Source organism: Aptenodytes patagonicus, chromosome Z (genome assembly GCF_965638725.1).
Source record: "Aptenodytes patagonicus chromosome Z, bAptPat1.pri.cur, whole genome shotgun sequence".
NCBI classification, from domain to species: Eukaryota; Metazoa; Chordata; class Aves; order Sphenisciformes; family Spheniscidae; genus Aptenodytes; species Aptenodytes patagonicus.
The window spans coordinates 56,325,441-56,339,912 of NC_134982.1; the positions used below are offsets into that span (position 1 = coordinate 56,325,441).

The following is a 14,472-nucleotide window of genomic DNA, read 5'->3' on the forward strand; positions in this document are numbered from 1 at the left end:
GTTTTTTTATGCACATCTCTGGGGGAGTGCTGAGTGGTGAGGGGTTTATTTTGGTGGTGTTGACTCTAGGCACACTCACTGCAGGGACAGAGGCAGGGGTTGTTTGCAGCTGATCTGAGAGAGTTGGTAGGCTTTGCACCAGTGCTTGGTTCACCTCCCTGTGGGTTTTTGTCATAGGCGTGCAGAATTTTAGGTTTTTGGTGCTTTTGTGGATTTGTTCAAGGTGCTGCTGTTTTCTGTAGCTGCATTTGGCAGCTTTAACTTAAAGAACTCGGTGGTCTGTGTTAGTTGGTGCCTGCCATGTGGCTCACTTAATTTCTGTCAGCCCTGTTGGCAGTAGACAATAGTTCCTAAAAAGAGGAATGCAAGAGGAGAAACTTTTTCCCCTGGAGACTATAGTGCTTTGCCAGGAAATGCAAGAGTTAGTCTGTGACATAGAGCTGTTTTCAGACATGCTGCGAGGAAGATGAAGATGGGTACTGGCATCTCTTCACTAGCAATGCTAATCAGGATAAAGGGGGCATGGTTTCTTTGTATCCCTGTTGTTATCAAAGAGCTTGTTTTCATTAAACCTGTGGTCTCCCACCATTCTCAGCAGGGCACTTACCTTAGGAGTGGTTTCTTTTGGCTCAAGGTGCAGCATGGATCCCAGAGAGGTACAGTGATACCAGGATTGATTTGGTCTTTCACCAGCCAATATGGTTTTGTCAGTCTGCTCACTTTTAGGGGCTTACTGATGTAAGAAGTCAGTAGTAAAGACTTGTGTCTGTGACCACAAGCCATCTGGTTGTGGAGGTGCTTTTAGCCTGCTTCTCATGTAAAGTAAAACATACAGACTTCAGTTGCCCTCATGGGATCATAGGGACAATGCTTGTGTTTTCCTGGTGCTATGAGTTGATGGGCTTTGCTTCATGGTTGAGGTGGTCTAAAAGCACATGCTTATGCAGCTACAATAGCCTAGTTGACATGGGATAGCTTTCTGGGCTGTAGTAATTTGACCACTTTCCATTGTAAGGATTATTTTCCATATTGTAAGAGAAATCAGAGTCATCCCCAGGGATTCCTTCAGAGACTATAGCACAGGTGTATGTACTACAATAGAAACCATAAGAAAACGAAAGATTCTTTCTCGAAGACACCAACAGATGTTTTTTGCTGGTAAATTCAGATTGGGATAAAACCCAGCATCTTGGTAAATGTCTGGTAATAATGTACTGTGGTTGGTGAAGAATAGGAGTCTCTCATGGGGAAAGCTAGGCGGATAATTTTGGTTAATAATTTTGAAATTTTCTGTCAATATCCATAATTCTCCCACCATACCTGCTGTTACCCTGTTAGGTTTCCTGTTGACCTGGTTGCTTATGCATGTAGAAATGAAGTTGTTGCTCTAGTTTTTCTGCTGTTTACAGGGATGGCAGTTGGAGACATTTAGATTTAATATTGATTGTCATCTCCCCCTGATCAGCAGACCTCAGAAATCATTATCTTAATATCACAGAAATGTCAGTTCAATAATGTTAATGTTGATCAGTTGTTGAGCTCCAGTTCTGTAGCCATCGTGTATGAGTAGCTTATCCAGCAGAATTATCATTCCCTTCCCTGTCCATTTTGGGGAGAATTAAAAAACAAGGAAGAAGGAAAGCAATCCTATGAACGATTTAATGTTGTTTATTTAACAAACAATATTTAATAGCAGCATTAAATAGTGCCGCTTTTCTGTGCTCCACAAATACGTTACTGGCTCTTGAGAGTATATTTCAGTTAATTGATGTGTGTGTTTATGTATTTTGTTGGCTTTTGTTGTTGGTATTTTTGTCACTGCGATCAGGCTTAAATGATGCTAATCGATTCTTGTGGCTTTGTGTGATGACATTGGAGTTCTTCAGACACAATAATGTGATCCTTGGGTTTGGTCCCTAAAAGCCAGTATTGATTTCACTTTGAATTCCACAGCTTTTCTTCTTATGTTGTTGATTTGCTGAATGACGTTAGGAGGACCAAGCAAGGACTGAGTACGTTTGGCCTCCCAGGGAAACTTGACTGATGGGAGGAAGGGATGGGAAGGAGCTTGCACAGTAAGTTGGAATGGCTGCCTGTTTCCTCTACGGGTGATGTAGTCTGCCATAGTGCCTGTGACGGATGAAAAGCTTTTGGGTTGCTTTAAAAGGGTGAGATGGAAGGAATAGCAGAGACTCTAGTTTTCCCCTCCTGCAACTGTTTTGGCCCAAAGTTTAAAACTCTCCTGCTAGTTTATGGTTTGCTCCTTAGAGGTGCTGGTAGGGAAGGTCCATAAATAGGGTCACCATCCTTTCAGTCACCACAGTGGTGTCACTGGGCTGTTCAGACTAAATACTGACTGAATATCTGCATTCTACCCCTTTCCCACCACCTCTTTGCTGGCCTCTGATCAAGGGGAAAATCATGGCTTCTTGACACACCTGGAGGGTCCCCTGGGTGTGGACAGCTTTGATTTTTCTGGTATTGCACAGCCATATCAGCCCCTCTTTAAAAAAAATCCCTTCTATCCCTCTATTTATGTTAACAACCCACCTCTCCCTCAGAAATTCCTGTTGCTCAGTTACAGACAGAAATCAATTCTGTGTGCATGCTAATTTCTAAAATGGTGGGACTTCTCTAACGTTGAAGAGTGGTCTTTCCCCAGAAGAAGACAGTCACTGTGTACACAGGGCTACTGGCTCAGTCAGGAGTACAAGGTTGTATTATCACTTGCAGATGAAAATTGGGGGCACTGATGAAATCTGAGCTGAATCCCTGAGCTGAAGACATTTAAGGCTTCAAAAGCATGATCTCGGGAGGCTCTCTCTTTTGGAGAGTGAGCTGAGAGAGAAGTGTTTTCCATACTCCATTGGAAAAAAAAAAAAATTGAACAAGATGCAACCTGTCAGCCTTGGCATTTTGGACTGCTGCTTGGTTACAGCTGAATCAGACCTGTTCCCACATGAATTAAGGTTCCTGTCCTGCCTGAGGATCTGCTAGCCTCAGCTCAGAGGATGCTAGGTGGAAAACTGCTGCACTTAGGCAGCAGCAATGGTGCTGTGCTGTGGGCAACAGAAGAGAAATGTTGCTGTGATTCGGTCTAGCTTGTGTTTAATAATGAAATTGCTCTGCGTAATTCACATTGGCACAGGTCTGTGTGATATTTAGGGAATATAATTATTTTGGATGTGTTGAGGGTGCTTGGGGAGGTGGCCTTATAAAGCCGAGAGCAAGAATAATCTGCTAGGCAGGGGGCTGGTAGGATAGGGAGTGATTTGTGGCCATTTACGTAGCACCTGTCGGAACCTGCTGCTTAGCTCATCTGGAGCTGTTTGATTGCAGTGAAAATTTCCTCTAAGAAGAGATTTTCTTTGAAAAGCTTCTCCACTAGCAGTGGATAATTTCAGATAGGTTAAGTAACATAAAATCTTTTCTGGGAAGCGGCACAAGTAACTTAGAGTATGCAATTGCTTGTTGCCAGAGAAAAAGGGTCCTCTATTCCTTTAGGTACCCTCTAGCAATGTCAGGTTTGTGTAAAAAGGCTGGAGCAGGTCTGAGATTTGATCTTAATGTGTGAGGTTGGGGTGGGCTTGCTAGACCCAACTGTCGTGGAAATGAGAATACATCTTGCTTGTTTGCCAGGTGGCAGGAAGTCTGTACCTCAAGCAGGACAGAGGCAGGATCTGTGGGGAATCAGAAGTTTGTCACCCCAGGAACAGTTTTTATATTGATATTTGGGTCCCTTGTTCCCGGTTCCACTGACCGTTGTCCTTCAGCATAGTCCACACCATTTGCAATCTGTGGGCAGGATTTGCATCTCTAGCATCCTTGGGGGTAATGCAAGCAAAGGGTGACTGCTGACTGAAGGGTTGCTGCATACTGGGGAGGCAGCAATGTCTTTTACGAGCAAAAATGCACTAGGACGATAATGTGGCGCTCTAGCCATTTGCCCACTAAGGATATAAATCCCTGATTGCAAGAGGCTGGGAAGGTGTAACCAGGGGAAAAGCCCACTCAATTCATCCGCTTCTTATCTGCTCCCGGGTGCTGTCACACATGTGACGTAGGGTGAGCAAACTCTCGCTCTGCCTTAACATGGTTTAGCTGACACTGAACAGGACTTGGGCATGAATGGGGGCTGTAGCCCTTCACCCATCCTTCAGCTGCCTGATTGTGTTTCAGCGTGGGACGTTCGTGTTGGTGTGCCAGGGCAGCAGCCCCTTGTCCCTGGCCGCACACACAGACTTGCTGCTCCCTGTATGTCATGGTGGGAGTGGGATGAGAGGCTCTGGTGCCCTCCCAGACCGCAAACTCGCTGCCGCTGGCCTTGCCCTGTCTTGTGGGCTGGCGGCACGGGGCAGGTTGCTGAACCCGGTGTGGTCCCCATGCCGCGCAGTCGTGCAGAGCGAGCTCCTCGTGCTCCCTCTGCACAAGCTGTTTGCCTCTTCTGTGTTCGGGATGATGTCTCTGTTGTCCACTTCTGCCTTGGTGCTTGCACAAGCTGCTCCACCTGCCCTGGCATGTACCGGCAGCTGCCACGACCCCTTGCTGAGCAGAGATCTCTCTCTCTCATTGGAGCGGGTTGCCATGGCAATGCACAGTCTGCTGTGCTCTGGGTCTCCGGTAGCCAGAAATGATGGTGCTTTTGCAACATTGAGGTAAACATCTCTTTTCCCTTATGTAGCACATCCACCCCAGGTAAGAGTGCTGTCTACCATTGGTGCAGGCCTCCCTTCGCCCCCTGCGTGAGGGAGAGTGGCTCCAGGCGCTGGGAGCACACCTGACCTGCAGAGCCGGGCTCGTGTGGGTTGGAGTGGTGCCTCCGGTGTGTATGGGCCATGGCAGTGGCCCTCCTGTTGCTGAGAGGTGTGGGTTTCCCACTAGAGAGGAACAGGGTACTGTTCAGGAGCGGCATCGCTCAGGGGGTCAGCTGCTGGAGCACATGGTTTGCTTGCGGAGGGGTATGGCTACGGCTCTCCTGGATGCCGAGGGGGGAGATGGGTCACCAGCTGCTTGCTCACAGCTCTGCCACTGGTTTGCACTGGTCCCCTTGGGAAAGTCACCTCTTTTCCCCTGAGCCCCTCTTAGAGTGTGAAAATGGTCTTGGTCTCCCTTGCCATGTAGGAAGGCACCCCAAGGACTCTGGCTAAGAAGTGCAAACGCTTAGAGTTGTGGAAATTTGTTGGGGTATCTCTCTGGGGCTTGCCAGAACTTTGTTACGGTGCTGTGGGCTTTCACTCGTTTCTCCAGTGCTTTGGGAATCCATCGGTATTTCTCATATCCAGAAGCCTGTAGCTGGCAGGTGACTGAAGATTCTTTTTACGGTGTCCTTTGTTATTGCAGGCAGTAATGAGCATGGCAGGCTGTTGCAGGCAGGGAAGTGTAGCTGTGTGAACTGAAAATGAATTTCTTGCTTGATCTGCTGGCATTTGTTCCAGCATCTTTCTCTCCACCTCTCTCCCTCTCACTGTTGGTGTGTGTATGAAGGGGGAGTCGATGCTGGAGAGGGGAGTGGAGCAGGGGAGGAGTTTCTATCAGCCTCTTCTTTTTCTCTTCCCCCCCACCCACCCTCCACCCCCCCACCCTGTCCAGTGACGTGAGCAATGCCTGGAACAATCAGGCTGGCTCCAAACAGTGTGCCTGAAGATGCTGGAGAAAACAGCCTAGTGCGCTTTAAGCAAACACTGATTGCTTGAGCCTGGGCTCTCCAGACGTAACCTTTTCCAGTTCCTCTGCAGGGAATTGGGAAGTGCCATTAGCTTTCTTCTCCCCCATCCCATACGCTCACTTTTGGAAATGATTGGAGTTAACAGTGTTCAGAGCACCAGCAAAGTCCGGGTGAGAGCCACAGGTTCGGTGAAATACTCCCGAGAAGAATCTCTCTGGCGGCAGTCCCATCGGTCAAAATCTATGAAAATCTCCAACTCCTCTGAGTTTTCTACTAAAGAAAGCAAGGTAAATAACTAAATGTTCATAATGTTTCTCTTTGCTAGGAGTAGAGGTGGTGGTGTTGAAAAGGTTACGCTCTGCAGAAATTAAGGGCTCTGGATGATCTGCAGTGATCACAGAACTGCTGTCAGGTCAGAAAAAAAATCTCTAGGCTTGAGGAGAGACTCGAAGGTGAAAAAGGTCTGGTGTGTGATGGTGATCGGGTCTTAGAGGAATGCCCTGTCACTGAGCTTGGTGCAATAGTAAACAGTGAAAACTTGCTAGTGAGAATGCTAATTGGAGCTCTGTTCTCGGGAAAGGTGCCGGAGTTGGCAAGTGATGTCCTTGGGATTATCTATTTAATGGGAATGATTTTCCATAGAGAAATAGTTTTTGCTTCTTCTCTACGCTCTGTGGTTTAGTAGGTGGGGGTGCTAGGTAAAAATACCATCTCACTTGCATGCATGATTAAATATTGCCATCAAGTATTTATTAGGAAGGCATCACTTGTACATTCATAGGAATACATTATTGTATTGTAGCGGTCGGTAGCACAGGCTATGCCCAGCTGCTACAGTGGCTGTGTACAGCATCTCCTCACCCAGCCTAGCCCAGTTGTTCGGTTCCTAGGCAAACAACCCCCACTCCATGCAGTATCGCTTCTTTCCTCATTCCTTGCGCCCGCTTAATAACTGAGAGGCACCTGGGACCCCCTGGCAAAAGCTTTAATAGCCATCTCCCTCCCAAAGGTGCTCCGTGTCTCCAAGGGTTGGATGAACTTTATGTGGTGACCAAATATGCCTCTAATTTCATTCCTGCTGCAAATTGATTCTGCCTTGGGATTAGAAGATATAACCATTTGCAAAGGTGTGTTGAATGAGGCTGAAATATTTCAGAGCATCAGCCAGAGGCATTTAACTATGTCTTGTTTGCATGCACATGGACACAAGCAGGCACATGCATGGATCTTCCTGTACTGTCCCTTCCCTAAATCTTTTATCTGTCCTGAGAGAAACCTCCTCTGCTATGGTGAAAAGATCCCAGTGCTGCACAGTAGTTCCTAGCAAATCACTCTCTGCCGGCTTACAGGTTGTATGGTATTTCAGAGCCTCAGCTGCAGAGCTTTAATCACAGAGTGATGCAAATAGAAATAAATGAAGTATTTTATTCAGTCCATTTCAGGAACCTGTGTTTTGAGGGCCTTATTGACCATAACTAAGAAATAGTGTACTGCTAAGGTTGTGGCAGGGAAATAGCATGGCCATCGTTCTTGGGCTGTTGCTGATGCAGTATCTGCTACTCCAGCAAATGCCAAAGTAAAGGCTGCATCTTGCAGGTGCTCTGGGACCCTGCTGTTGTGATCACTTTCGCCCTAGGCATGGGAATAATTGCACGGTATTCAGTGGGAGGATTTATGTACGAAAAGTCTCTGCATATGGCGGAAATGTGCGTCTTTTGACATTGGGTGAATCACTTAATCTCTGTACCTCTGTTCCCTTTACCAGGCTTCATATCCACTATGTATGCATGGTGTAATGTCCTCAGGGCAGGGACTTTCTCCCAGGGATGGTGTCTGACACAGTTAGTTAGCTACTGCAGTAATGAACGCTCTGTGTTCATCCCTCTGTGGAATTCACGTTTCTGCCTCCTGAGTGCTGTAAGTTATTGTGGGAGAGATGCCCACTTCTCCTGCCTAGCTCAGTAAGTTGGGAAGCATACTGCAGCTTTGTTTTTTTGTAGTGCTGTTTTCTTATTTCGTACAAAGGTATTTGTGTCTGTGGAGCATCTAAGACCTGTAAAAGCTGTGTTACAGAGGGCTGAGAAGATCCTGACGTGCCCATCAGTGACGCCTGCCCAGTTGACAAGATGACAAGTGGCTCTGCCACTGATTGGTCTTGTGATTTTGGGCAGCCCTGTTCTTCCCATATGTCTGTTTCCCCTTCTGTTCTTTGTCTGCCTGTCTATTTTGCTAAGATGTCACTGATTTAGAGAACTGATTTATATTTGAGCTTTAGCTCTGCTGTTGTGTTGGTGGAAGAGACCTGGAAGTTGTTGCTAATGTGTAGTGTTGCAAAGGAGGTCTTTTTATCAGTGTAAGTCTGCGTGTACGTGCTTGTACATCACCTCTCACGAAGTGGCTTCAGTTCTAGGCTGGGCTTTCTGGACAGTGGTGCCGTGTAGATCCCCTCGGTCTCAAGCAGGGCTTCATTTGTAGACTTGTCCTCTTCCATATTTCTGTGGGTGTGTTTCCCCCTTTGTGTCTGGACTGCCTTGTATTTTATCTGCTCCCCATACAAAGCAATTACAATGCTCAAGACCTGTTTCTGTGACTGCTTCAGCTGACTTAGGGCGGGAGACAGATTTAACCCATTTGTGCCTCAGAAACATACTTCTCTGATACTTTGCACTTACGTGACTCAGCCTATTTTGCTGAGCTAGAGAGTATTATATATCCTCATGCTCTAGCCAATATGAACAAGGCACCAACATGGTGCCTGCACATGAGGTCTGCCTGCTGCCAGCGTCAAAGAAGCTAGGTAGCCCAAGGACCGATCATCTTGAAAAACATCAGGTAGTGCTTCTGTGCACGTGTATATACACACATGCACCTGTAAGTATACAGGCTCCACTAAGGTGATGCATCCCGGGTGTGTATTATAGGGAGGTATCACAGCCTCAGGCCAGCAGGAGAACCTGCGAAAAGGATACTGTGAATTGATGTACTGTTGTTCTTGGGAGAGTAGGCTGAAACCCAGGCTGCATGCAAGGTGAGTCAGAGGACCTTAGGATCGTCCGTGTGACCCCGCATGCTCAGCAGTCTCTCTTCCCGACAGACTCTCTTTTCCCGCAGCCATGGGCTGAATTGCAGAGTGCCTGTGCCTGTCCTGCCTGCAAATGCACAGGGCCAATAAAACAATTTCTGAAATAGGCTGTGTAGGTGCTCCGCTGTCAAGAAACACTTCTCTAGCCTTTTCTCTGTTCACCCATAATAATTCAGTATGCTGCCTTTACCAGTCACACTGATGAAACACTCCAGCAAGTACAGAACAAATCTTTTCTAGCAACCCCCATGTATCAATTTTACAGAGGATGCATTTCTTGTGTGGCGTTAATTTCTCAGCTCTCAGGAGCCCCAGCTCCTTTTCTGTTTTATGATGATGTATCTGGCACAATCTTTCCTTCCTTTTTTCTTTCTCCCCCTCCCCCCGCCCTTCTCCATACAAACCAGATTTTTAACGGAGTTTCTCTTAGAAATGTTCTCCTCCAGTTGGTGACGCACTTGAAATTCCCTGGGTGAAATGATCTCCTTTCCTTCCCCCTAAAACATTCCTATCAACCCTATCTCCACCCACACCAAAACAACATTCATCAGTTCCATATGCTGCTGAACAGCTCTGTGCTGTTTTATGAATAATGTATACCGGCTTGTTAGAAGAACGTTTGTTGTACAAACCAGTGGAATTTGAAATTGAGAGTGATATCAGCAGACATGCCATGCCGTGCACTAACCCACGGGCTTCTTGGGGTACTACTCTGGCATCCTTGCTCGTCAGAAGGGGGAAAACGCGTGAGACATCAGGGACATGTGGGCTTTGAGCCTGCCTTTGAGCTACAGGCACTCAGTGATCAGAGCCCTTATCGTCGCCTCACCAGGTGTTACAGATCCATGCATGAGGAGAGGAGAAAATTTCAAGATGTGGATTTCGGGGGAGGGTGGCAAATAGGAGATGGTGAAGTATTGTAGATCTGTATGCAAGCAAGAGTTCTGGGGGAGGGTCAACCTTCAGGTAATTACCTGAACAGCAAAGCGGGAGTGGTATACAGCAATGTGTTGCACCCCATCCAAACCTGGCAGAAGACAAGGATGCAGAGACACACTCGGGTCCAAAGGATGGGCACATTAACACCTATCAGGACTGCATGCAGACACACCTGCGATGTCTGGTATCTGTTGCCTCTGTAACCTGTTTTATTTTTGTAGGGTTCTGCTACTTTTGTTGCTTTTCCTCCCTCCAATAAACCACATTTGGTGGGAGCTGGGGCTGGTGGCTGGCTGACTGCTGTGGTTCCAGGGGCAGAGCTGACGGACCGGTGCTGAGTGACAGGGGGAGATGCTGAACTTCTGACTGAGCACTTCTGACTGCAAAGACTGAGCACGTCTTTGCCCAGAGGTGTGACTGGGGCTTCCTTGGCTGCCTGGGATCAACTGTGCCACTACCAGCTGGAGGTGAAGAAGAAATGTCCCCAGGCAGGGCTCCTTCTGACAGTGGCTGCAGGGGAGGGTGGCAGGGGCCTGGGTCAGAGGGCACAAGTGCACCCCTGTCCTGGGGACTGCAAAAGCCACCCGGGGTATCTCCTGTAATGGTCAGATGGTCATTCCCCCAACAACAACTCCAGAAATCAGGGTGGTACTGGGTGTGAGCAGAGAGCCTGGGAAACAAGAAATGGAGAAGACAGTCTGGCTAATCCTGCTGGCTCTCTGAGCTCGCTTTTGGATTTGCCTGTTTACCTGCTCACGGCAGGCATTTCTGGCTCCTTCTGTTTTGTGCACAGAGCAGGTATAAGAAATCCCTGCGGTGTATTCCTTTCCTTCTTGGCAGGCTTTTCTGGATGGGCTAGTGTGTACAGAAAGTCAGTAGTCTGCTTCAAGAGCCAGCCCTATGTTGCCTTTTGAGGGAAGGGCTCGCACAGTGCCCCAGGACCCCTTGCACCCTGCTGGCCAGGCTCTGGGGACCCCGTGCCTACTTGTTACCTAGATGATTTACCGCAATGAGTATCTGGGTAATTCGTTACGTCTTTGTGCCTGTGTGCACACCTGGTTGTGCCTTTCTTTTGTTCACTGCTTCTGCATGCAGAGACTGAGTCACAGCATGGTTGGCAGGTGCCAAGGGCAGCCTGTTTAAATGGGTCCAATAGTTCGTGCATGTGACAAGGTTTTGAGGGAGGTGAGGCCAGTGAGTGACCTTTTTTTTTTCCTTGGCAGCTTTGTAAAATAAACAGGAGTTTTTAGAAGCACTCCCTGCATAGTTTTGCTTCTCTTTCCAATTGGAATAAAAGTACCAACTGGTGCGAGCTTGTGAAAATCTGGATTTTTAGTTGACCTACCTTCTTACCAAAGGGAAAATGGGGTGGAATTCAGCAGCTTCTTACAGAGTTACAGGCTTCCACTTAGAAAAGAAAGTGTAAGTTTCTTGCCCAGTTTATGAACAAATACAAACAAATCCCATGAATACATAACAAATCACATTGGTTTTTTTTATACTGCAGTCTGCTAAGGGTCAAATTGGAGCTGTAGGAAACAGCATTGGAGTTAAAATAAGGAAGGTGACTAGGATGTTGCCTGCTATTCTGTTTTATGCAGCAGTTAATTTCTTTTATTCTCCCTTCAAAACTGCATTTGTTTCTCCAGGGAGCTTAGAGCAGTGCTGGGCCTCAGGTGTGGTGGACCCAGAGATGAGCAATTCTCAGAAAAGGGAAAGCTGTAAGGAGTAGGTTTTTGCGGTCTGTGTAATAAAGCTTAAGAGTTGAAGCAGTGAAGTTGGATACTGTTGAGTAGTCGGTAGCTTGGGGTTTGGATCCTACCTACAGTAGCCTTGGGTGCCGAAAGAGATAGGAAGTCTCTCCCCTTTCCAAGCGGTATCTGTCCAGCTTCAAAGATGAGACCTGTGCAATATTCGTTCTGGCATTCCCTGCTGTGGTCCAGCCTCCAGTTTTCTGGCTTAGATAGCAAATTTGCCAAGCACTTCCCAGGCTAGCAGGTAAGAAGCTGTGATTGTTGTCAAACTGTAAGAGTACTTTAAATCAGAGCTTTGGGTTTTTTCCATTTCCCAGAGAGAAAACATGAGATAATAAAACCTGTCCTTGCAGCTAGTTAAGTACAGTGAAAGTCATGTCCCTGCCATAATCTCTGATCAGCTTTGTTGCAATTTAGTGCTTGTCTCCAAGTTTGTTTGATTTAATCATACTCTAGAAAAATGTCTGCTGAAAAGAGCTGCTGTCTGAATCAGGGCCTTGGGAAACAGCCATGAAATAAATGATAGAGCAGGTGCTGGGCTGTACACGTCTGCTACTAGTTGCAAAACATGGGAGGAGGAAATTTTTCTTCTCCAGATCATGCGAGAGCCCAGTAGACATCAGGAAAATGTTAAAGCTTAAATTGCTTTGAAGAAGGAACATAAAGCAGCTCTAAAAGGCTGGTGAGTACGGCGGCGAGTGCGCAGCCTGGCAGCAGTCTGCCAGAGAGGTGGGTTGGGGGGCAGGCATGAAAACTTACGTATCTCCATCCCTTGAGAGGTCTGCTCACTGAGGTCTCACTGAACACTCTTGGTAGAGACACCGAACATGCCCTGTATACAGCTGCCCAGGCTGCGGATACTCTCTGGGGTTTTCTCTTTTCATTTTTGTGAATAGCAGAGACTTTCTGAGAGGCTATATTTGATGCTTTATGGGAGACACTCGGTCCTTCGTCAGATGTATGCCATACGACTGGGTTGGTGTCTGTTACTCCCTAAAGAAGGAAGATGGAGTCTGGCTCATTAGTAAAGATCGGGACAAACACATGTCACTTTCCACAAGGCACAAGCCTGGGGCATTTGTTGTTCCCGCACCAATCTGGAGTGCTGCTTTTGTATGTCCTGCTTTCAGCTGTAGTGATCCCTAGAGACTTCCTTAGCAGCAAAATCCCGTAAAAAGCAGTACTGCACAGGGCAGGTGTTCATTTTCAGAGGTCATGACCCAATCTTGTAGGCATTTGGGCCAGAGAGCAGCAAAAGGCATTTCTGATACCCCAAGCCAGGTTTTTGCTACATTTCAAAAGCTCATCTAACCAGCTGGGGAAAAAAACGCTGCTTCTGAAAAAATGGGGAGGTAACTGGGGAAAAAATGCAGCCTCTTTGCCTTATATGTGGAAGTAGTTTTCTGGCTCAAAATTTAAGATAGTTTAATCGTAGTAGGAAGAAAAAGACAAGTCAATGAATAAGAGGGGGGCTTTGGTCAAATCATTAGAAACATAGTGGCTTCTAATAGAAAATACTGGGTGGCCCCAGGGAATCAGTGTCAGCATCAGCTTGTGCAGAAAAATGGAGGTGTGTCTAATTCTGCTGGACTGCTGGCTGCATGGTAGGAGAAATGTTAGCCCTTTCTTTTGCTTTCTTCCTGCAGGGTGGTCTTAAAATCTCTTGATAGCTCTCACCTGAAAATTAAGCAAAGTGCCTACAAACTGCCAGCAATACCTTTTCCTTCACCTTTGTCTAGCTGTTTGCCTTTGGATCAGAGCTCCTTATACAGGAGCTTCAAGTTTGGTGAAGATAGGATAAATAGAAATAGACAGTGAAAACTCCAGAGTTGGAAATATTTCATCATGTTGCTGTGAGTAGCACAGCAAAGCCCTGTTAGCAGTGGGGACCTCTCTCTGCTAGCTCAGGGTAAGTAGGATGTGGGATGATTCCTCCTGGTGGTCATATCTGTTCTGTTGCTCTGAGAAACCTACTTTTATGGTACACTGTGACTAAAAGTTGTTGCATGTGTAGCATCAGCGTGAGGCGAACTGTACCAGTATGTTTGACCTGCTTGTGTATCGTTCAGTTGAGCCAGATTTTCACAGAGCTGAATATTAAGGATCTTCAAATACATCTTGCAAGATTTGGAAAGGAGCCAGTGGATCACAGGATGAGCATGGGATATGCTCATGGGATTCTCGTTGCAAGTTTAGCTGTGGCATATGCACAAGACTAGTTTCAACTCTTCAGTTTTCCAAATTATTTTGTTTTGGGTCAGAGTTAAGGCTATTTAAATGCTAATGTTTCTGTTGAGTGTGTCATAGCTATTATAGTATGTGATTTTTCAGGCTTGTTCATACTTGATGTGCTACTTTTTGGTAATCATGTGCATCAACAGTTCTTCTACACGTTAACATATTTTGAGGCTGTGTAGGAGTTATGTGCCAGAGAGAGTAAATCTAGCTATGTATATAAGGTAAATTACAAATGTGGATTATAAGTGCGAGAGTCAGGGACATTCCATACCAAAATACTTCACTTGAGTCAAGTGGCCTATTTGAAGAACTCCATTAGCTTGTAGTAATAGCAGGCATTTATCCATTGTATGCATCAGCTACTGGAGGGCTGAAATCAGACACACTTATCCAAGTGATGTACCTACTCCCTCTCAAAAGAAATCCATCCCAACTGTCTGATATCCACCCAGGCTTAAGTCAGCCTCCAGACCCTTTTCTTCGCAGGCGGGTATCAACAACAGAATTGTGACCTTTGGTGTCGAACCTACTGTCATCTTTCCTATGAATTGAAAGAGTAACAATGTTAGCAGGCAGCAGTCCAAGACATTGATCTTCAAGTATGAAGGCTGCATATCATTAATTTTCTGTTTTGCACTTAGAAATGGAACATGTTTATGTTTGGGTGTGTGACTGGGGAAGCATTCAGGTGTCTGTGGGGCTCAGGAGCTTTGGGTAGCTATTCTGGCATAGTTTTACAGATAAGCCCATATGGTGAAATCTTGGCCCCATTAAAGTCAGTGACAAAAAAAATC

The 14,472-nt window shown here is 46.4% G+C and overlaps 1 protein-coding gene across 4 annotated transcripts in view; it reads left to right on the forward strand.

The window, feature by feature from the left end:
• The window catches only part of PSD3 (pleckstrin and Sec7 domain containing 3), a 106,026-nt gene that overhangs the window by 59,618 nt on the left and 31,936 nt on the right, over positions 1-14,472 (forward strand). Inside the window, exon 1 of one of the 4 annotated variants that reach the window (XM_076363000.1) lies at positions 5,614-5,952. The exons of the other annotated variants lie outside the window; for them this stretch is intronic. Within the exon in view, the coding sequence (XP_076219115.1) occupies positions 5,794-5,952 (159 nt within the window). The 5' untranslated portion in view covers positions 5,614-5,793. Of the gene's footprint in view, positions 1-5,613; positions 5,953-14,472 lie in introns of those variants that run through there. 4 annotated transcript variants of the gene reach the window in all.